General features: G+C 38.1%; 1 protein-coding gene across 5 annotated transcripts in view; it reads left to right on the forward strand.

The window, feature by feature from the left end:
• LOC150088816 (dehydrogenase/reductase SDR family member 7-like) overlaps positions 1-23783 on the forward strand; it is an 89502-nt gene extending 65719 nt beyond the window's left edge. For all 5 annotated transcript variants that reach the window (XM_090370919.1, XM_090370917.1, XM_090370918.1 and 2 more), the window contains exons 6-9: positions 4744-4790; positions 6049-6165; positions 12210-12373; positions 23620-23783. In XM_090370919.1, coding sequence (XP_090227045.1) covers positions 4744-4790; positions 6049-6165; positions 12210-12373; positions 23620-23719 — 428 coding nt within the window. In that variant the 3' untranslated portion in view covers positions 23720-23783. The remainder of the gene's footprint in view (positions 1-4743; positions 4791-6048; positions 6166-12209; positions 12374-23619) is intronic.
• The last annotated feature ends 685 nt before the right edge of the window (positions 23784-24468 follow it).

A 24468-nucleotide genomic window follows, 5' to 3' on the forward strand; every position in this document is an offset into this window, starting at 1 on the left:
AAATTTCCTTGCATCATAGACGGGATTCGGGACCTGCCTTTTTTCCACCTGGTGTTAGTAGAACTGTGATTGTAACTATTGTGCGGGACGGTGCGTTTCCCTAGCGCTACCTACCAAAACCTAAATAGGACTGATTTCATATGTGTTGTTATTAACTGAAAACTAATTGTCAAAAAACAGCCGTGGCAGCCAATCGAAAAACAAACACCTGTTTATTTTAGAAATTAACTGGCCATTGATATCAGATAATATTGGTCTACAAAATTAAACTTTTTTTTTTTTTTTTTTTTTTTTAATCAAAGAGTTGAACACTTCTCTAAACCGGTTTTTCGCACTGATTTCAAATTCTCCTCATTCTTCTGGCACATGTGATACGATTGCTGATAATATCAGTACAAGTTAATTAAGTCGATTTTATCACAAAACACGACACTGGTTGCAATTATATTTTTATCACTTTTACTGTTTAATCCGATACATTTTGTATACATAGTTAAATTAATATAGTACATTGAAAAAAAGGAATGTTGCTGTACAACATCCAGCAGTAAGCTGCCAACATACTTTTTTTTTTTTTTTTTGGTAGTTGTTGGCGCATCGGCTTCTGTGGCCATAATGCACCTCCCAAGGGTTTTTGCAGTACTTTGATCCAAGCCCGAGGCGGGATTCGAACTCGCGACCTTTGGGTTGCCCGGCAGGCAGTTTACCCACCCGGCTAGCCCGGTCGGCCTGCCAACATACATTCGTTCGTTGGCGAAACCTTGGTATAAATTATGTAGAGATAGATTCCATCATAACCTTGACTTAATGTCTTCATGGAATCTTTCACCCGGCTTTTCACTCAGCGTGCCTAGATTTTTAGGAAAGAAGTCAAAATTGAAATTTAAAGCAGTCTAAATGGAAGAAATAAAGTGTCAGCGACATCCCATTTGTTTATATGCATTGAGCAGATTCTGAATTCCATCTCTGTATGCGGAAGGCCAGTGGTTACCCAAAAGTTTCCACAAAGCTACTTGAAAGACTGCTGTCATGAGTTTAGTTCTAATACACAAATATTTTTCAAAGCTTTCGTCATGCAGAAGCTCTCTGCTTTGAGACCCCCAAAGATTTCCTCTCTTACTTTCGCAGTGCAGTACTGATCTTTAGAAGTTTCTCACTTAATGATATCCTCTCGAATTCATCTTATCAATCACTTTCACAAAATTAGGGCAAGTTTAATGTGGGAAGTGGAAGGAAAATCTTCATTGTGTCCACTAATGGAACATAATGCACACTGTTCGTTCTTGGCTGATATGTGATTCTTTGTGGCCAGTCACGTCTGATGTAATTGCCTTTTTTTTTTTTTTTTTTTTCTCCACAACGTGGTTGAGTTAGTTGGTCTCAGGGAAGAGTAGCATGGATTTTTTCTCCGGGAAACTGATTTTTTTGTCCAATAAAGGCAAATCGACCACAGAAATCACGGAAGTTACAAACATTATATACGGTGCAGTATGGCCTAAGTTGCTGATGTGTTTAAAACTTTACAACAACCAAGCAAGCAACCAACCGGCCACTGTCTTACAGCCCATGAACAGCGCAAAGGACACTACGCCAGAGAGTTTTGCATTGGTGACCTTGATTTTGTGTACATGTGCAACTGCCATGCTGTTGTACATGTACACAAAGTACACAAGCTCTACAGATGGTTGACATACTGCCGGATGTTCCTGTGGCATTTTGGACCTGTTCGCGATATTTCTGCAGACGACATATAATAGCTACTACCTCTTTATGGTTCGTCTAATGTGTTCCGCGTGTGTTATATCTTCCGGACTTTTTCTTCGTTGAGGTTCACTTATGTTCTTCCATCTTTGAATAACAACCGCCAGAGTGGTACCTGTTATTCTTGGTGTGGCATTCAACCACGTTCCTGAAGTTCTGAACCGCATCTTATATTGGCTTTTAACGTACTACTGCAGCACAGGCAGACCCAGAAATTTATATTGGTTTGTCTGAGCCGATGGCCCTCGCTAATAGTAGAGTTGATATAGTTCTCTCTCTCTCTCTCCCTCACTGTCGAAAAGGCAACCCATTGAACCCCATCGATGACGCGAGGAACATTTATGAACTTTTTTTCACAACTTGGCCGAGTTAGTTAGTCTCAGGCGAGGAATACATGGTCTTTTCTCCCGGAAACTCATGTTTCGTCTCCAAAATAACAACTACTTGAAAAATATACTCAATTACAAGACACAATATACTATAGCCTTAGTTACTTTGGCGCATAGTATACACCAGGGGTTGGCAAACTACGGCCCGCAGGCCAAATCCGGCTCGCCCCCGCTTTTTAATCCGGCCCGCGGGTTAATATTGTTTTTTTACATGAAAAAAATTAAAAATAAATCAAATTACGAGCTGCAATAGCCGATAGTCGAGTTGAGAATAATGACCACACGTGGCGCTACTGGCGTCGCATATTCGCATTCTGTCGTCTACCGTAGAACAAGTGTTGCCAGCTTTAGTGGCGCACGTGGTATTGTCTGTCACGGCGCTCTGCCATCTTTTTTTTTCCCTTTTATTTATTACCCACCGTTTCCATGTCACCCTCAAGACCAAATATGAAGAGAAAAGTGGACTTCGAATGTCGTGCTTTTAAAGCACGACATTGAATGGAGTGTGAATTATTTTGTCATAGAAATAAATGACAAAGTATCATGTTTATTATGTAATGACACAATAGCTGTGCAAAAAAGAGTAAAATAAACGTCGTCATTGCCAAAGTAAGCACGCGGCACAATATTCAAAACTCACAGAAAATCAACGGAAGCTGAAATTGGAAAGTTTAAAACGCAATGCATCATCACAACGCGATTTATCCGTTAAAATAAAAAATGATAATGACGCAGTAACTAAAGTAAGCTTACGAATAGCTCATTAATTAGCCAAGAAAGGGAAACCATTTACCAATGGTGAATTAATTAAATCATGTTTACTTGTGGCAGCCGAAAAAAAGTGTCCAAAGAAAATGGATTTGTTTCGATCTATCAGTCTTTCGGCGAGAACAACTTTTAGAAGAGTTGAGGACATCGGGAGCCACATCAAGAGTCAATTAAAAGACAAGGCAAAAAATTTCAAGTGGTTTTCGTTGGCTCTTGATGAGTCTACAGACATTACTGATACTGCTCAATTGTTGCTGTTTATTCGATGAGTCAATACTGAGTTTGAGGTTACTGAAGAATTAGCTTCTATGAATAGTCTGCATGGAACAACTACAAGCGAAGATACTTTCAAGGAAGTCGAGAAAACGCTATCAGTTAAAATGTGTCACAACTGATGGTGGTAAAAATATGTGTGGAACGGGGAAAGGATTAGTTGGACAGATTTTTAAGGCTTGTGAAGAAGCTAAATGTTCAAAACCTCCGGTAATTCATTGTATTATTCACCAGCAGGCTCTTTGTGGGAAACACCTCAATCTGTCATGTGTTATTGAATCAGTTGTGTCAGCGGTTAACTTTATTCGCTCTCGTGGACTTAACCATCGTTAGTTTCGTGATTTTTTATTAGAGATTGAAGCCGAATATCCTGATTTGCCCTACCATACAGCAGTTCGATGGCTGAGCAATGGAAAAGTTTTATTGAGATTTTTTGAACTCAGAGAAGCAATAGAAATTTTTCTAAATGAGAAAAACTGTCCACAACCACTATTATCTAACAATGAATGGCTATGGAAATTAGCAATTGCTAGACATCGTGGGATATCTTAACGAATTTAACTTAAAATTACAGGGGAAAACAGTGCTCATATGTGAAACGTCATCATCATCATCATCATCAGCCATTTTCAATCCACTGCAGGATGAAGGCCTCTCCAGCAACTTTCCAGTTCCTTCTGTTTTGAGCACTGGCCATCCATTTACTACTCAAAAACTCATGAATTTCATCTATCCATCTCCGCCTTTGTCTTCCAGGTTTTCTTCTAGCTCCTCTTGGGTACCATTCTGTTATTTTCTTAGTCCATCTGTCATCATGTCTTCGAGCTATGTGTCCTGCCCAAGACCATTTTAGTTCTTTAGTTTTGATAAGAATGTCCTTTACTTGAGTTTGCTGCCTAATCCATGTGTTTCTCTTCTTATCTAACAGTGTGAAACGTATTCTATCCTAAAGTCATATCGTCAAAAATTTGCATTGTTTGAAACACAAATCACATTAACCAAGTTTGACCATTTTCCACGCTGTAAAAAATTTCAAATATTAGCGAAATCCCCATTCCCAAAAAAATTCGCGGCGGATATATTTTTTGAACTTAAACTACAGTTACAACAGCGTTTTTTCGGATCTTGATGCAAGTGCAAAAGACGTTTCCATATTTCAAAATCCATTTGGCTTTTTTTTGTTGCTCTATGAGTAGAATTACCCACGTAAATAACTTCGAGCTTGCTACCTGGCCCGCCGAGCCTAAAAATTTTACGATCTGGCCCTTTCCAAAAAAAGGTTTGCCGACCCTTGGTATACACCATCATTCGATCAGATACGCATGCGCGGGGTTTTCTTGCACGATATTCAATATTCGTGGGGATGTCCGTATCCTTTTGGTCATGGTGGGCACAGTTGTCAATTGAGAATAATTATGGTCATTTTTAAGTATTTACCCTCCCATGGATACCTGAAAAAGTCGTTGAGAGGTGTAGAAAGAATTAAGAAATTTCTGTTTTAATGTAAGTAATTTGATTGTATTTAATTTTTAATGTTCAACTTTTTTTTCAGGTTATCCCCCGTGTGCTGTTTATTCATCAACTAAGCATGCTTTACAGGTAAATTTTTTCCTCTGATATTTATCGACTGCGACCATAATGTTTTATAGCTCTTTAATTTGAGTAACTAGAGGTTACTCAAATTAAAGGTTCTAAGAGGGGGTTTGTAATACGAATAAAGGCGGAATTTTCACTGTTATAAAGATTTCCAGAACTAGGGGTCATAAATTCAAATTATAGTTTTAGATTAGATTGCAGTTTTGTTTTATCCAGGTCGTTGATTGCTGGAACAAGCGTCCTTAGCAGGTAGTTAAAGCTGACAGTTTGAATAAATTCAAAGGTCAACAAAAGCCTGTGGCGTCCTTGCGCTATATGGCAAATACTATTACCGTTTTAACGAATTCCTTGAAGGAGGAATGATGGATCGCCAACTTTCTACTAGAAATTAGAATATCTTTCACGATGCGCTAAAGCAGTCATTCTAAAGACGTGGTGAAATCTGAGACATAACTGGAAAGCCGTGTGCATGATTTATTACTGTCATGAGAGTCAGGGCCGCCGCAAGTGGGTAGGCGAGGTAAGCGTCGCTTACGGGCGACAGTTCAAGAGGGCGCCGCAATTTTTTTTCGATATTGTTATCTGATTGGTGAACGCTTATCAGTATTTAACATTCCCCCAGAAACTGGGGTTTTTCGTCCAGCAAAACAGACAAATCGACCATAGACCACAGGCAATTAACAGACATAAGACACTGCGCGGCAGATGAATTTAATTATTTGGGTGGTCAAAAAATAATAGTTTAGTATTTAACATTTAGGGCGGCAAATTTTATTTTGCTTAGTGGGGCACATAGGAACGCAGCGCTACTGATGAGAGTGGCCGAATCCTGATGGGCTCCGTAGAACATGATTCTGTTAGGAGACTTTGCAGCCTTCCCTAAATGTCTGCAAGATACACTTTTGTCGAAGTTTTTAAGTCAATCGTTCAGGTATATTCATGCCTATGATACCTTCATTGCTCAATCTTATAATGTAGTTGCTGTCCATCTTATGCATAACTCCAGGAGCTCCCTCGTGGTGTGGGCATAAACAGCGTTATAAATGCAACAAATCGATTAATAAGAATAAACAGTATCTTGTGTTATACGTTTACTAATATTTGGATTCGTCTAATTCGTGTCCTTTCCTTTAATAACAATTATAAAAATTAAATTTAATAAATAAAATGATGGAAAACTTAAAAAAACAACGTGTTATTTTAATATTATGCAGAGTACTTCAGTTTTAATTGTAATTCTTCAAATGTTCCTATTTTCAAGGGCTACTTCGATACCTTACATATGGAACATGTCAACGATCACATCAATGTTAGTCTCATCTGTCCAGGATTATTTCATTCGGAAATTTTTGACAACATGGCAGACCAATACGAAAATGTAAGTATCTTATTTTTTCGATATTATAAAGAAAAAAAAAAAAAAAAAAACAACAACCAAGGTAGATGACTAGAATTTGCAGGGATATTTCAATGCACCAGTTGAAATACCCCTGAAGACTTTGTGGACATTGTGTGCCACTGTAATGTGGTATTAGTGGTTGTTCACAAAACTCCGGTTTGTGTCTGTGGTGAAGCAAAACTGTCAGCGCCTGATCAGAGTGTGATTAGCGCGGAGATACCGTGACTTGTGGGGCATAAATTCAAACTGAGGAAAACCAGTTGTAGAATAGATGTGCGAAAATTTGCGAAAACTCGACGCCAGCAAGTCAGAAGTCTATTACAGAACATATCTGAGTGAGAGGGGATCATATGTTGTTTGTGCAGATAAGAGACATCTTCTTCTTTTAAACAGGTTTGTAGAATTTGATAATAAGGCACTATAAGCTTCTTTGGTGGCCAGCAGGGTGTGACATGGCGTTAATGTTACTCGTGATAAAGAGCTGTTGTCTGAAATAGATCGTCCAGCCCACCATAATGTGCTGCTAATCTGACCTCGCGGTAGTACGGTTGATAAAATCGTTGTCCTCCCCACACCCGGTGGAAAAGACCTGAGCCAAATTCCGTCGATGACGAGGAATTTTTATGGTCTTTTTTTTTCACAATGTGTCTGTCTGTCTCAGGCGAGGATGGCAAGTTTTTTCCTATCAGTAACTCTGGTTTTTCGTCCAGAAAACTGCCTATCGACTACATAACACTCGCAATTTACAGAAATAATATATACGCTGCAATACTACAAATACAACAAATAGCTCACCATAAAAGCAGCGATCGCCCTTGGAGAATGCGAGATCTTTCAATTTGGCTTTAATGGAGCCGTGTAGCACGATGAATTAAGTGGTCTCCAGATTTGGGGATAACCAGGCCAGCGTGCTTTTGGTTAGAAATCTAAAATCTGGGAAGAATTCCTTACTAGTTTCATATAAAATAAATATATGGGTAGATGACGTCATTTACAGGGAACCCTAATATCATAATTTGGGTTTTTTCTTTAATAGTTTCATCTTTGGTACAGTGAGACTGGGATAAAGTGAGTGTACTTAATCCCATATTCTTTTCCTTACCGATGTCTTGGTCAGGTGATGTGATGATTTCGAGGAATTCAGATGGCCTGTTTATTCCAACATTGTACATCAGTCAGCAGAACCCGATGTAGACGTTGAGTGGCAGGAAGCCAGAAATGACCTGTAGGGCCGAGGTGGAAGTTTTTCACCATGCATGCGTCATTCAGAGTAGGAATAACCCTTTGATTTGATGGAACCGTTTGGTAAACTCGATGATATTAGGTTTTTTGCTTGAACCAGGCTGGAGCCCCATAGGATACAATGGGGAGAAAAGTGGCTTTATACATTAGATGAAGGATCCTTCCTTTCAGACCCTAGTCGATTCTGGTGACTCTGGCAAGCATAGCTGTGTAAACTTTGTAATTTTGTTTAACGTAGTCAAGATGCTGGGCGAATGACCCCTTTGGTCAATGATGACTCCAAAATATTTGATTAAGATTGTTTATGGATTCTTGATTTAGCTTGATCACTGGAGGCTGCGAGGATTTAACTACCTTCGGCCAGGAGCATCTTCGTCTTTTCAGTGGAAATTGTAGCTTGAGTCTCTTGGTCTATTCCAGCATGTTATCAATTACTACAGTATTCTGCCTCTCTAGGGTGGCCGGGTTTGTCTACTAATCAAGAGTACCAGATCGTCCGCGTAAGAAACCAAGGTGGTTAGCTGGATTGATGTGGACAGCCATTCATGGAGCGCCATGTTGCACGCTACAGGGCCGAAGCAGAAATGTTACTTTCTCTATGAGCAAAGTGGTTGTAGATGCATTTATAGATCTCAGTTGTAGATGCATTTAACTTGGTCACTGGGCCACCAGACTGAGTCAAAGGTGCGTTTGAAGTCAACTAAATTCTCCAGAGCATATGTGGAGGTAGATTCGTTGGCCATCTGCTGAACATGGAAAATTGCTTTAGTGGTAAAATCCTGATTTGAATCCATGTTGATTAGGGACCGTTAGCCATTTGGTCTGATAGTAGGCCTCCATACCCTCGGAGATTCAGATCAAATCAACATTAGCATTAGCATTAGCATTAGTAGAGGCATATGATGCAAGAAAGCAAGCTTATTCAGCATCAGCCAAAAAAAAAAAAAAAAAAAAACCACTCCCATTTCACCCCTCCGTTCGTTCGAAATACCTGTCCAGTTGAGCTTTAAATTTGTTTAGGCTATCAACTTCAACAACAAGTGATGGAAGTCGGTTCCACCAACCAACCACCCGCTGGCCAAAGGCAAATTTCCGCACATCTATCCGACATCCGTCCTTCCGCAATTTGAATTTATGCCCTCTGAGGTGATTATTCTGAGCAAGATGAAGAATCCCATTGGCATTGAGCATGCTCAAACCATTCAAAGCCTTATACACCTCTATCAGATCACCTCGCCGGTGCCTAGTCTCCAGACTCTGTAATTTGCAAAACTTAAGCCTTTCTTCGTAAGAGCAACCCTTTGTTCCATTCACTAATCTTGTTGCCCTTCTCTGTACCCGTTCCAGCAGCTCTACATCCTTCCTGAAATGAGGCCTCCAGACCTGTATACAGTACTCAAGGTGTGGCCTGACCATTGCCTTATACAAGGGAATAATCACATCCTTATCCCTGCTAGAAAAATTCCTGTATATCATTGACAAGACACCATGAGCTACATTTATAGGCTTCGCCTTCGTTGGATTTTTCATTAGGGAGAATTTTCTGCCCTCACTGAAGATCAAGTGCCTCGTACTCAGCACTGAGACGTAGCATTATGTTCAACTTAGAGACGAATATAGATCCATGGTTTTTGCCTAGGTTACTGCTACTTTTTTATTCTAGGGTTTAAAGATTATAAAACATTATAAAACTAATTCTAAGTGTTAAAGGTAAACGTAACAGTTATGCTTTTAAATAGAAGTTTAACTATTAGAATTCGGCCGCAAAACTTTTCTAACCGTTAAGCTTTAGAATTGCCCCCCCCCCCGAAGTTTTACAACCTTTTAACTATAGAATAAAAAGATAGTAGCAACTTTTGCCTGTTCTGGAGTTCAGACATTTTATTAGCAACTTAGGCAGAGTTGCGGATTTTTGTTTCTAAGTTGAACATAAGTCTGAGTATTAGTGCTGAGTACTTAACGTTAAAGTTTCTTTTGTGGAAAGTCTATCCACGATCGAAATCGAACAAAGGTAAAGCGTGTGAATTTTAATTTTCAAAGGTTTTGCCTCATCAGTGTCTTCTCAAACTTCTAATATCACTGACTTATGGAAGGCCTGCAGTTATACTACAGACCAATCTTTCCCCAATTTTTTTTTTTGGAATTTATTGCCAATACATTGCATACCAAAGCATTAGGAGTTCAGAGTCTGAACTTCAGACTCAAAATATAATACACTGCTTGACAAAATTAACAGAACACGTAGAAAATGTGGTGTAACTCGTGTAGCTTGCAATGAAGCGGGACAAATTTTGGTATGGTGGTGTACCACAATAAGGATGAAATGACGAGAGAGCGAGAAACTTTGGGCAGGTATAAGGGACATTTATAGTGGTTGTATAAGAATTATCAAAAAGGTCACATTACAGAAGTCGATTGAAGATGCTCAAAAATATGGTCACGTGATATCAGTACAGCGTATGATCCCTTCAAAGGCTAAACAGGCCTGACAGCGGTGAACCATGCTCGATATAAGGTCTGTAAGATTCTGCGGCATCAAATCCCATTCTTCCACCACCACAGACCTTAGCTCACGAATTGACCGAGAAGTTGGCTGTTGGCGTGCAATGCAACGCCCAAGGGAATAATCCACTGAGAATAAGTAACAATAGTCTTCTCCTTTAGGTGAAGCGTTACTTATTCGAAGTAGTGCAATGTCATGGCAACTCATCGTGGTGTTCACTATATGAGATATGACTTAAACGATGCCGCTTTTGCAAATAATTTGCTAATCTAGAATTGGCTGTGTACTAACATGATGCATTTGCACTAATATGTACAGTCTAACTTTCTCGCAGCCTGAGGCATAAGCCCTAATGCATTATGAGTTGCGATATTTAATTAATTTTATTAAATTAATTTTTAAATACGAAATTAAGTAATTGTGCAATTGCAGAAACGACTAAATAATATTGTAAATCAGGATATTATAAAAATTGAAGGACTTGAGCCAATATTGCAATGTAGTAGTTCCCAACACTTTGTCATTCGTGTCATATTGAGCATAAAGAGTTATACACGTGTAATATCTAAAGAATGATTGCCACTGAACTTCACGGAATTTTTCCTAATTTCGTGGTACACACACACACACAAAGAAAATTTCGGCAAGTGAAATTACCAGCTAATTTTGGGAACCATTAGTGTAAGTAGAAGAACTTCAAGTGTGCCTGTTATTGTGGACATACATGATCAAATACAGAGGTGAGCGTTTTTCTTTTCTTTCTAACTGTCCTTTTGTCAGATCAGTGGTCATAGTCACTCCCCTCCCAAACTGTGTAGCAGAGGCCAGACATAAACAATTTTTCATGGGCTCTTTTCACAGCTTGATTGAATTAATGTCTCAGGCGAGAGTTATATGGTTCTACCCTCCTCCCCCGGAAACTCGACTTTTTGTGCAACAAAAAGCTAACCAACCGAAAAATACAAGTAGTTACAGACAAAATATACTGATGCCTCACCGCCTTAGTTCTATTGTTGTAACACGAACAGAACCCCCCATAAATATTCCTTGACTCTATTGGCAGAAAACGTAAACGAAGACGAATTGATATAAATAAAAATCATGTCTCCCAGAAGAAAATTTGCTAATTAAACTAACCACTCTGTGTTAAACTGGAATCTTATTTCCATGGTATTCTGCGATCCACTTTAATAATCACAAATAGCACTTGGTAGGACCGTCGTCCTCCCCACACCTGGTGGAAAAGCCCTGAGTTCGAGTGCCATCGATGACGAGAGGAATTTTTATGGACCTTTTGCACAACGTGGCTGAATTGGGTTCAGGCGTGAGTAGCATGGTTTTTTCTCCTGGAAACTTGGGTTTTTCGTTCAGCAAACAGAAAACAGAACAATTTACAGACAATACACACTGAGCAATAAGGCCGTAGTCGCTGATGCTCCTAAAACCCTTCTACAGCACCCTACAATCCTGATGCTCATACATTAGATTAAATCATCACAAGCCAGTAGTTTAAATTTTACCTGGCAGAGCACTGGCCAGGTTAGTGAACTCGGTTATATTAATCAGATATTACTTGTTCTTTCCAACCAGATGAAAAAGAAAGGACTAGGTTCAAATAAAAGGCTGATAAACTTTTATCAGCCTTTTCCCAACATGGCTGAGTTAGTTTATCACGAGCATTTTTTTTTTTTAATCTTCTAAAAACTGTTTCTTTCCTAAGACAAGCAAATCAGCTCAAAAACATGGGATGCTATAACACATACTGACACCTCATATCCTTAGTTGCTTTGGTGCTTAATGCATTTGCGCTTCACTACAAATGAATAAATCCAAAGAATTTAGTTGGAGCAAGAAGCCACCCAAAAAGTAACATTCAACATTTGTTTTTTTTTTTACCCTCAGCCAAAAGTTATTTTAAAAAGAATTGATGGTATATTGATTATATACTCTTCTGTAGTTTCTTTTAAGATAGTGATGTAGCCTCACGATGACTATCCTTTCAGAGTGACATCTGCGATAACTTGGTCCGAAAGAGTTTTTCAAGACTAATTTATCTTGCTCCATCTGTAGGAATTAATTGAAACCCTGCAAACAGAAATGACAAGTTTAAAACTTGAAGCAACACCAGTTTTAAATCTTTTTATTTTTCTGGTAGTTAATTTCTGTATTATTTTAAATATTACGATTTATATTACAGTAACAATTGGATTTCTGCAACAATTTTTCATTTGTATACTGCAGATTTAGTCATACTTGATTTTCATTACATTTCTTTCAGAAAGATGAGGTTGGTTATAATGAATTTAACAAGATGGCTACTTCTCGATGTGCGCACTTGACACTTGTTGCGACTGTTAACAATATCTACGAAGCTTGGATTGGCCATCAACCTCAATTGATTATGTTATTTGGAGCACAATACACTCCTATATTTTACAGAAGGTAAGAATTCATCTTTTGAGAAAAAATATTTGCTATCCACCAATTATACACTATACTATAAAGAGTATATGAACATCCATGGAATTTGGGAAAAACGAATTATATCCGCCATCCAAGTGTCACAAATAGTTATAACAGTAAATGTATAAAAACTAAAATACAGGCAGGCCTCGCATAACGCGATTTTCAGTTAACGCTATTTGAAAAATGATACCACTTTTCACTTTACACGATGCAAATTTCCAGTTAACGAGATTTTTTTTTTTTTTTTTTTTTATGCGATAGTTGAAAAAGATTTGAATCGCGCGTTAAGCTTACCGCGAGTCGTACGGTCAATAAACAAACGTTTGCCTGCTGCCCACCTCGGTGCGTTCCATCAACCATCGGAAGAAGACATGTTACTTGTTTGTCTCCTGCTAATAAAGTCAATGCACGCTTGCATAAAAATTCAAATTTTTAAATGAGTCAGATGAAAATGTTACGGCGAAGGAGATAACGGTAAAAGAATTAGATGAAATCTTTCGTATCACAAAGAACCTCAAACAAAAGGTTTGAGGTTTTCTGCGATATTTATTTCGCCAGGGCCCAGAGAAGATTGTTGTCGGCTATCGGAAATTGATTGATGAAAAGAGAAAGTCAACACTGTTCAAATATTTCCGCAACAGTCATTTCTTCATTGTGTATTTTATGGCAGAGGTTCCTAAACTTTCTCGGTTTACGGCGCCCTTAGTATCTCAGTAATTTTTTCAAGGCGCACCCAGACCAAAAGAAATACCTAACAGTTCCGTTTAGTAGTTAGGTCCAAACAACTTAATAAGAAATGCTGAAACTGTGAACTACCTCGAGCTAGTAGTTCGCGCGGTGTCCGACAGATGTCGAGCATCGCTGTCTCCCTCGAAAATTTAAAATATTCCACGGCGCGCAGTTTGGGAACCACTGTTTTATGCAATAAACATTTAATTCCATAATTATTTTCATTATCTATTACATTGTATACAGTTAAAAAGTTATTTAAAAGGTATTTTTAAAATTCTTTATGGACATTCCAGAAGGTCGACCAATTATAATTTTTCCTATTATTTTATATTCGATTAACGCGTTTCCGTTTTGCGCGATACGCTCGCGGGACGAATTAATCGCGTTAATCGAGGCCAGCCTGTACAGCACATGGGGGCACTTGTAGATAGCACAGTTGGTGTTATCACCGCTCTCCCAACACCGGGTAGAAAAGACCTGAGTTCAAAAACAGGATGATGCGAGGAATTTTTAAAGGTAATTTTCACAATGTGGCCGAGTTAGTCTCAGATGTGGGGTAGCGTGCTTTTTTTTCTCCCCCCCCGAAGTTTGGATTTTTCGTCCAGAAAACAAATCTACCACAGAACAGATGAAATTTACACAGTATGGCCTAGGTTGCTGATGCACCTGAAACCCTACAACAACAGCAAATGAGTTGAGCTCAGTTACTTAAAATGGGAAATCATTACTGGATGCCATATTACCAACAAATTTTTGCGCTATTGCAGAAAAACTGCAACATTACATCAACGGTGGCTGATGTAATTGCCAAATACAGCCGTCATGGCGTTAGTACAGCCTGGAGATGTTCTGGTAGACCACAGAAATTGATGTAAAGAGAATGGGGGTAGCCCAGAAGAGTGGTACATAAATCCTGTTAGTCATCATCAAAGACTGTCAATCAGGAGTTCAGGAAGAAGGAACTGATAATAAAACAGGAGTGATATGTAGGGAGAGCTGCCTGTCATTGGATTTGTCATTGGAAAGCTGTTATGTGAAGGACTGTGATACATGGACTTATGCTCTGTTGGTTGCATTTCAGTCTGACTGATCTGGCCAAATTGCTGTCACTACACAGGGTTATTTTACATGATTGAGCATAGACCATTTGTGGTCTTTTCTGGAACAATGAATTCATTGTTCCAGAACAATAATTCCATGTGGTATATTGACATTCTGGACAATTACGCTCTTCCTATACTGGCAGCAGTATGAGCAGGGGTTACCCTGTTTTATTATTATTAGCCATATGGTGCAAGGAAGCCTGAAGCTTATGCTGCACCAGCCGAAAAAAAAAAAAAAAAAAAAAAAAAAAAAATTCTGAATTACCACCCTGAGAGAGAGAATCGCCAAGAAAGAGAAGAATGATGATATTCAGCTCAAGCTCAGGATCCTGGGTATGCCAAGCCCATACTCACCAGATGACAGCCCCTGGGGTTATCATGAAAATTCCCTATTTTCACAACTTCTAGTGACTTGTTTTGAAGGAAAATTTTCCTTCCCGGAGGCCGACCTGATCCCTATTTATCTCCTTTTGGATGAATTGGCACATCCACTTTTGACCAGGACAACACACCTGCAATAAGTAGCTGAATTGACTACTGTGTGTAAGGAATGGACCAAAACACTGCCTTCTTGTTATGAGAAACTGGCTTTGTGTCTATTGATTAGGCTGCAGTGTGTAATTATAAAATGTTCTTCAAAACATTTTTTTTTTTAATATATGTAATATGTTTTTATAAATGTTTTTTAAATGGGCTACCATTGTAGTGGTCCATTATTTTTGTACATCAGTGGGCAGCAAATTATATTTAAGTCTGATATTCATTCGATTCAGAAGTGGTCTTATCTTATTGATAAGCTATTTCAGTAAAATTGCGATAACGAGAATAGTTACTTCAAAACGTACTATCTAATTTGAAAAGGCAGGTTATAATATTAGTAAGGCTGATATTTTTTATTGGAGTTCAGTTTCTTTGCTACTTATTGACTAAACAACTGAATTATATGGTATTATCTGGCAAATAAAATAACCAAAATGAACTGAAGAGGCTTATACAGAAAAACTGACCGATTCCATAAGGCCTGGCCAAAGTTGGGGAGTTACCGTATTTCCCCATGTATAAGACGCACCTTAATTTTGGAGCTCGAAATTCGAAAAAAAAAGTATTACATAAAGTTATTGAACTCAAGTTTTATTCATCATAAAATTCATACAACTCATCACTGTCAAAACTCCCATCCATTAGCTTGTCCTCATCTGTGTCTGATGACGAATCACTGTCTTCATATATTGCCTCGTCCTCAGTTCCATCTATGGCATTTGAAATGCCACACTTCTTAAATGACTTGGCAACGATCTCAACTTGATATTATCCCAGGATCTTTTCACCCAGGTACAAACTTCTATAGTTGGTTTCTTCACTCTTCCTGCTGGTGTCAAATTGTCCCCAGAAGACTTCATCCATTGGTTCCATTCGTCTCTCATGGCAGCTTTGAAGGATTTGTTAATGCTGACATCAAGTGGTTGGAGCTGGGATGTCAAGCCTCCAGGTATGACGGCAAGTTTTGTTTTTTGCTCTGCAGCAATCTTCTTTGTGTTTTTTGTTATGTGTGCCCTGAACTGATCAAGCACCAATAGGGCAGGTTTGCATAAGAGCCCACATGGCCTCCTGCTCCAAACTTTCTCAAACCAGATCTTCATCCCATCCTGATCCATCCAACCCTTGTCATGAACGTGGACAATCACTCCTCGAGGAATGTCTTCTTTTGGCATTGTTTTGCATTTGAAAATCAGCATAGGAGGCAGCTTGGTTCCATCGGCACAAGCTAGAACAACTGTATAATGGCTCTTTTCATGTCCACTTGTCTTCACAGTTACAGTTTTCAACCCCTTCTTATCAACAGTTCTGTTACTTGGGACATCAAATTGAAGGGAGACTTCGTCCATATTTGCAATTTGTCCCAACTCAAACTGATGTGTCTTCCAACATTGAATGACAAAACGATGAAATTCAAGGACCTTCTGCTTATAGCTTTCAGGCATCTTTTGGGCAAGTCTGGTGCGTGTACGCATGCTTAGTCCATTCCGTTTCATGAACCTGAAGCACCAATTGTGTCCTTTGAAATCAGTAACTTCTTTTTCATCAGCAATTCTTCTTGCCTCATGCTGAACCATTTTTGTGGACACAGGAATTCCAATTGCCCTTTACTCCTCAATCCATATCTTCAATCCCCCCCTCTAAATCAGGCCATTTTGCTGACTTGCCTCTTCTTCTTCTGCCGTGGCGTTTTCAGTAGGGTTTCTTATTCCTGTAGCCAGTCTCGGATTGTTTTCTCAGTTGGAGGAGGACCAAACTTACGTTCAGCAGCACAATTTCCATTCACTTTTGCAAACTGGATCACTTTTAACTTGAATTCAGCACTGTACAAAAATCTCATTCCTCTTTCCTCTGAGAAATGGCTCAGAAAATCTTTTCTGAGCCATTTCTGGGCAGGACGTGGCAAAACGTAACCTAATATACCGGTAACAAGTGCAAAACAATGGGCGCAAAGACAACAAGCGCGAAAAAGCAGGAAATGCAAGTAAAAAAATCTACAACCACTGTATAAGACGCACCGTTTTTAGACCCCAAATTTTTCGAAAAAATGTGCGTCTTATACATGGGGAAATACGGTAGTTCTATTCACCAAATAATGAACACTGTCCATAGGCATACACAATGGCCAAAAAATATGAACCTTTATTCTGTATCAAATCAGGCCACCTTTGTTTTCAATAATAGCAAGTGTGCAGCATGGCATGGATTCCATAAGGTGTATTAGTGTTTTGGTCTAATTGTAATCATTCTTCAAGCAAAATATTGTGCATCTGTGGCAAAGTTGAAGGAAGAGGACTTCATTGCTGAATAGCTCTCTCTCCAGCAGATCCTACACATTTTCAAATAGGATCGAGATCATACTGAATGTGGGGGCCAGGGAAGATGGTAGAAATTTTTGTCATGATCCTCAAACCATTCTGACATCCATAGTGGCCATCACCTTCTGGATAAAAGTGTTAACATTGTAGGGTACAATAATAAAAATTCATGTACTGCATGGATGACATTTGGCTTTCCACTGGTATCAACAGGGCTGGTTCTGGTAGGTGTGCAGTGCGTGCATGCACGCAGACGGCCAAATCCCTAGGGTGGCCGATAGTGCACTTTGAAGAATAAAATCAAAATGTAATTTAATATTATTTTAATATAGTGGTCGACGATGAAATAGCGAATGTGGCATTGTTAACAAATAATATTATATTCTCTAAAGGCCCATTCACAATGAAAATTAAACATAAAAAAAAAAACGTAACAAACGTTACCGTAAAATGAAGAAGTCATATCAACATTCACAATGGGAGCATAAACATGACCACAAACATATTTGGTAACCATGGAAACACAACATGCTCTTCTTCCATACTTCAAAAAATTCATGTTTGCATGATGACGGATGATAGCGCTGTGCAGTTTATGGTTATAAATAATGCCGAAGCATACGCGTTAGGTGTTTTGCATCAGAAAACTTTAGAAGTGCAAGCACAGGCGATGGTGAGTGTTACCTTAAACTTAATCATAAGATAATTAAGTTTAATCATAAGATGTTTAAGTCGTCAGTCTGGTGCTTTTTATCGCAAGCAGAAGAATGAAAGTGATAAGGAAAAGGAAAAATTACAAGGATTCATGCTGAAATTTGCAAAGTTGGATGAGGGTGACCTGACAGCATCAACACAGTCGCTTTGGAATTCATTTCAGACAATAAGGACAAAATGGAAGGTGAAAGAATCATTGCAATTGTACAGTTTTTAGCAGGACAGTGTTTATCTTTCAGAGGTAAAAATGATAAATTTTATGAAACAAATAATGGAAATTTTTTAAAGACTATAGAAATGTTGGTGAAATTTGACTCCATTATCTGACAGCATGTCAATAACATAACACAATCTCAACCTGCTAAATGTTGTATACCTCATTACTTAAGCCATGCTTTTCAGAATGAAATCATATCTGTTTTAGCAAGTGACATAAAGCCAACCGGACTAACCAAAGGTCACGCGTTCGAATCCCCCTCGGGCATTGAAACGATTATCCATGGATATCCAGTATCAGACACTACAGGGAAAGGTTTGTGCAATTATCTTTTAAGTGAACTCTTAACAGATTATGAATTAGATATTCAAGATATGCTTGGACAAGGGTATGATAACGGGGAAAATATGCGTGGTTAAGCATAGTGGCTTGTAGAAAAAAAATTAGGAATATAAATCCTAGAGCCTTTTTTGTACCTTGTGCATCTCATTCATTGAATTTAGTTGTAAATGATGCTGCAAGTAACATTTGAAACAGTTAATTTTTTTAACATTGTTCAAGAATTGTACGTTTTTTTCCTGCATTCCCTTACAGATGGGATATACTAAATCGGAATATCACTAGATTAACACTGAAATCTGTAAGTGATACAAGATGGGCGAGTAGAATAAAAGCAGTGCGACCTCTCAGATTGCAATTAAATGAAGTCTTGAAAAGTTTAAATGACATAATAGATGATAATTCCAGAGACATGAAAACAAAACGTACAGCTCAATGTTTGTTACATCAGGTTGCGTCTTTCAAGTTCATTTGGTCAGTCGTTATATGAAACAATATTCTGTCAAAAATTGACGTTGTAAGTAAAATATTGCAGTGCCCTCAATCCAATATAAATGAATCTCTTAATGTTTTGAATGAGCTTGTTAAATTTCTAAGTGTAGCCAGATCTAATGAGACATTTAATAAATATATTAGGGATGCAAAAGTTTTAGAAGTAAAACTTTTGCATCCCTAAAACTGCAGAAGTAAATGTAGTGGCAGAATTTCCAGTTGTAAGAAGAACTAAAGTTCGCCATTTTGATTATAAAAGTCCCAATGAACAAATCATAAATTCAAAAGAATTATTTTAACTACAATTTTATCTAACAATTGTTGATACAGCCTTAAATTCCGTTCAGGAAAGGTTTGAAAATCTAAATGAATGTAATAATGTATTTAAATTTCTTTGTGAATTTGGAGAAATGACTGAAGAGGAAATTAAAAAATCTTGTTTTGATTTAGACGTTTCCCTTCAAATTAATAAAGGAAGCACAAATATTTAGAATATTGATATTCTTCAGCTCTTCAATGAGCTGATAACAGAATTTTGAGCACTAGAATTGCAGACCCATTAAAAAAACTTGACATATATTATAAAAAATAACTTGATGTCATCATTTCCTAATCTGTTTATAGCTTTGAGAATTTTTCTGACATTACCAGTTGGTGTAGCACTCAAACTTATAAAAACGTTTTAAGAACGTCAACGACTCAAGAAAGGTTTAATGATCTAGGACTGTTAGCTATAGAAAAGGAATTGTGTGAAAGTTTAGAATTATCAGATGTTATTGATGAATTGGCAAATAAGAAAGCAAGAAGAGTGCAGTTCTCACTTTATGGGTACATTTTGTTACTTCTGTTTTATATATCTTGTACATTTTAGATTTGTATAAAATTAAAATAAATATATCAAATATTTTTATAGATTTTTTTACCCTTGTCAACTATATGGAACTGTCATAAAAACATACTAGTAGGCTTCCATGGGTTGGATTATGAATCTACTCAACAATCCACATTGATAGGGGTGGCCAAATATCTCAGCACGCAGGCGGCTAACAGCCCAAAACTGGCCCTGGGTATCAATGGACCCAGTACGTATAACAAAACATTCCCCATACCATGATACCACCTCCAGATTCTTGGGTTGTTTTAAGCAGGGTCCATTGCTTGGTGAGGTTCTTGCCTGACACTCTGCCTACCATCAGTACAAAACAAAGTGTGTTGTGATTCGTCTGAAATGATTTTCTTTCATTGTTCTACTGTCCAATCACAACATTCTCGGCACGACTGCAAGCAAACAGATTTTTCTGTTTTTCTCTGAAACAAATGGCTCCTGAATAGGCAGGCAACTGCCAATACCCAGTTTCTTCAGTTCCCTGAATATAGTATGAGTTGAAATAGGGCAGTTCTGGGGTTGGTTAAATTCAGATGTTATTTGCTGCACACTGAATGCTCTAGTTTTACGTACAGTCCTCCATAGAGTACGAGGGCTTTGCCCTTAGAGTATTCTTTTTCAGCCACATTTTATGCCTTTTGAAATGTGGAAGAACTGCTTGCTTTCCAGTCATTAAAAACCTTTGAGATGGATGCTTTTGAGAAACCAGTTATGTCTTTTGTTTCTTGAATCGTGGCTCCTGCTAAATGTGCACCACAATAAGACCTTTCTCAAAGTCTGAAAGATTTGAGTGTTTTCCCCATTCTGGCTTAAGATTACTGCAGTCTATAAACTCAATTGGTCAATGCATCACAACACTACCTCACAGTTTTCTTTGCTTCTATTTTGCATTTATTCGTATTTCTTCCATCTGTGACTTAATACAAAAGTTCGTATTTTTTTGGCCAGTGCGTATAGGGTAACTTATTCGGACCTATACGCACATACAGTGCGTATAGGTCCGAATAAGTTACCTTTCCAGTTACAGTCATGTTGCTATTCTTGATATCTGTTGAAAAGATATCAAGAAGTCTGTGTCACAGCAGTTGTTCAAAATGACTTCCATGAGCAGGGATACAAGCTTGTAGTCTTTGCACTGATGTCAAATAAACTTAAAATTATGAGGACCGGTCCGGATTGTGAAACAGCATGCTGCAATGTACTTACAATGACTTTCCTTTTTGCCAACTGAAAATGAATAGACTACAGCATTTGGGTGTCTACACACAAAAATTCAGGAGATTCAATTAATGAGAGCATGAATTCACACTGTTGGTCCTCCTCGAATTATTCAACAGCCACTTTAACAGATTTTGAGTAACTTGTGAATGTTCAAACGTCAAAGAGAGTCCTTCGTGCATAAACCATATGCACGATCTCATCTGTAATGGTACATCATCGAGCAATGCAAGTGGATTATTTTCCAGAAAATCTCTTAATATTTCTGCTGAGTCTGCATGGGTAGTGTGTGAGGTCCAGTTGAAGTCACCACTGATACCGGCCCAAGCACGGATGGTGAATGGTTTCTGCTAGCGAGATGGAACTACCACACGAGGGTTTTCCTTTGCCCACACATAGTTATTATAAATGAGTGTGACTCATCTGCAAAGAAGACCAATGAAATGAACTCAGGCTCAATGTGTTGCATAAATCACTGGTAGAATGTAATGTGCTGGAAAATCATTTGAGGACTGGCACTCTGTAGATGACAAGGATGCAAGCTGTTCATGAATAATCTTCCAGTTTGTTGCCTGAAAAACATTGAATTCTCTTAACTTTCTTATGGTTTCCAAGATTCTCTTCAGCCTTCTCAGTCAACTCAACTTGGTTCATATCCCATTAAATTCTAACTGGGGTGCTTGGAAGAGCCTCCACTCTTCCCTGTTCATAAGCATTAGTGATTAATTTCCTTTAAGATGATAATTAATAGCTCGAAACATTTTCCTCTCAGGATACCATCATTCTGGGAAGGTTCCCTGGTATAAGATGCCTAGCTCTCTTGCTGCTAGCACTTGCTCAGTCGCAGATTAAATGAGTATGCACCATTTTGGTTTAAATAATGATTTATATCCACCAGAACCTGTAATGAGATGAAACAAAAATCACTGGACAGCACTGTTGACAATATCACCACCGGGAGTAACAATATGGCTCAGACTGACAAGAAAGCATTTTCAGATCTTTCATCTGAACTTTCTTCATTGTTTTTGGGAGTAGAACTTCCTTCTCCCAACATTAGCCAGACTTTCTGAAATCCCTCTGTATAGGTATTCAGTATATAAAGAATGCCCACTCAATACCAATTAGGTGCCCTTAAAGTAATAAAAACCTGGATTTATCATGTTATAGACTCAAACAGGTGTCGAATGTATGCCACAGGGACACTGGCCCATGTTGACTCAGTTGGTTCTCACAGTTAGTGCACATTGGATGGTTACAGATTTCTATTCAGCAGGGCTCATTCCATATCATCTTACAGGTGCTCAATTGGATTGAGATCTGGTAATTAGGAAGATCACCACAGAAGGTTGAATTCATTCTCGTGTTCCTGGAACCAGTTCTGTACAATTCAGTCACTTAAATCTTTTGTTTTGCTCATTCTCGTATTGAATTGTTCACATACAGCATTCCCATGTATCTGCCCACCTGCTTTATATCATGTGATGCTGTACACGGAGTGCTTCTTTTCATGAAAATGGATATGTGTATCTAAGAAATTGCCCACTCAGTGTATACACCCCCTCCCCACGCTTAACTGTGTGATGATATTGTGTACATGAAGGCTGATAAAAAGTATCTGGACCGAATGTAGTGATAAATTGACCCCACGGCGTGCTGCTTTTTTGAACTCTGCCTGGCATATTACAGTATACAATACAGTACAGTACAATAATAAATATTCAAGAGTATTTACAGCTCTTCTTACTTTAAGTTGTTTCTGTTTTATGTTTGAAGTCAGAGTTTATGGAACATTGGCTACATTAAATATTTCATAAAAATTGGAAAGATGGTGACCATTCGTGCATACTTTTTAATCAGCCCTCATATATACATAGTGAACCTTTGATCTTATGATTTTGAAGGGGCCAAGGAAGTTGTATGAAAAACTTAAGGCATAATAATTGTTCTTCAGCCGACCGGGCTAGCCGGGTGGGTAAAGTGCCTGCCCGGCACCCCAAAGGTCGCGAGTTCGAATCCCGCCTCGGGCTTGGATCAGAGTGCAAAAACCTTGGGAGGTGCATTATGGCCACAGAAGCCGATGCGCCAACAACTAACAAAAAAAAAAAAAAAAAAATTGTTCTTCAGAAATTAAAAACAAATAAAACAGATCAACAGTACTTGTTTATTACACATCCAAAACAGCAATACAAGTTGCAGCACAAGTTGGTGTATCTTACCTGTAGCAGTATGGATTATTTGTCTGGTTTGCATGTTTTGTGGGAAGCCTTCTCTCAAACATTCTGTTCAACACCAACATTAACACAAGTGAAAATATCTTTAAGAATTTTCTTCAAGTCGTCGATAGATTAAAATTTGCACTATGGGCTATATATGATGTTAAAACTATTTTGTTTTGTGATTACGAAATGAAGGATGACACTAATTCCAGGTTATTGGTATGATCACAGAAGTGCGGAATACTACAAAATGTATTTGAATCAGTCCATGTGTTAATGATGGGTAATAGAGTCAAATCAAAAATTTTTTTAAGGAGGGAGGAACACTAAAGACACCACGTATATAGGATTGTATTAACATAAAAGAATGAAATGTGTTCCATATATAGTTCTTAGCCATTACTTAGCACTATTGTATTTAATTCTCTTTTTTTTATATCTTCACAGAATGATTGTTCCCCTGGTTTTCACTCAAAGAACAAATAAAGCACTTTTTGCTGGCAGATGGCCTGATGAAATGCCTAGCTGGAAGCCTTTATTTCATTAAAAAGATGTCAACTTCCGTGGGGGTTGTAGGAAATACTGTAAAATAAACTATTATCTTATATTCATCTTGAAGTGATAAATTTATTTACCTTAATCTGAAATGACAAGCAGGATGTCCATAATTTCTATATTCTGATTTAGAGATCTTGCAGGACAAATTGTCAGGTTTCAGTTGACCCACATCCCTCAAGAAATGCTGCAGCCCAATGTCAAAAACACTGCCTTCAATTTTAACACAATAATCCTGTCTGGATGATCTGAGAGTTTTTGAATTGATTCCTTTTACATAATTTGTAAAAAAGAGATACCACACTTAAATGCAATATGGCTTATGCTTTGGTATGCAGAGAACCTCCTAAGTATTAATTATATGATTTTTAATCGCCACCATCTGTATGTATATTTAATTCACATGATAATTTTATTTTAATTGTGCAATCTTTAAAATACTGACATTATTTATCTAATTCCACAATGGACTAACTTGGGTCCATGGGGTTGATTCATCTACCCAACACTTCTCTCACAGCTGAGAGAAATATTTAATATTCATTTGGTCATTATGGAGGCTGTTATATTGAAGCTTTAATCCTCAACTATCGTAATCCAAAAAAGTGATCTGAGCTATCCGAAGCCACTTTTTCAGGGGTGATTAGTTGCCCATTGCTGAGTTATAACTGGTTAGCAATGAAGTAACATCTTTCGATGATTTAGAACAATATGCAGTCCATGTTCACTGAATTCCTTTGT

The sequence above is a fragment of the Mastigoproctus giganteus genome, chromosome 3 (genome assembly GCF_048544385.1).
Source record: "Mastigoproctus giganteus isolate SK-2022 chromosome 3, ASM4854438v1, whole genome shotgun sequence".
In the NCBI taxonomy this organism is placed as follows: domain Eukaryota; kingdom Metazoa; phylum Arthropoda; class Arachnida; order Uropygi; family Thelyphonidae; genus Mastigoproctus; species Mastigoproctus giganteus.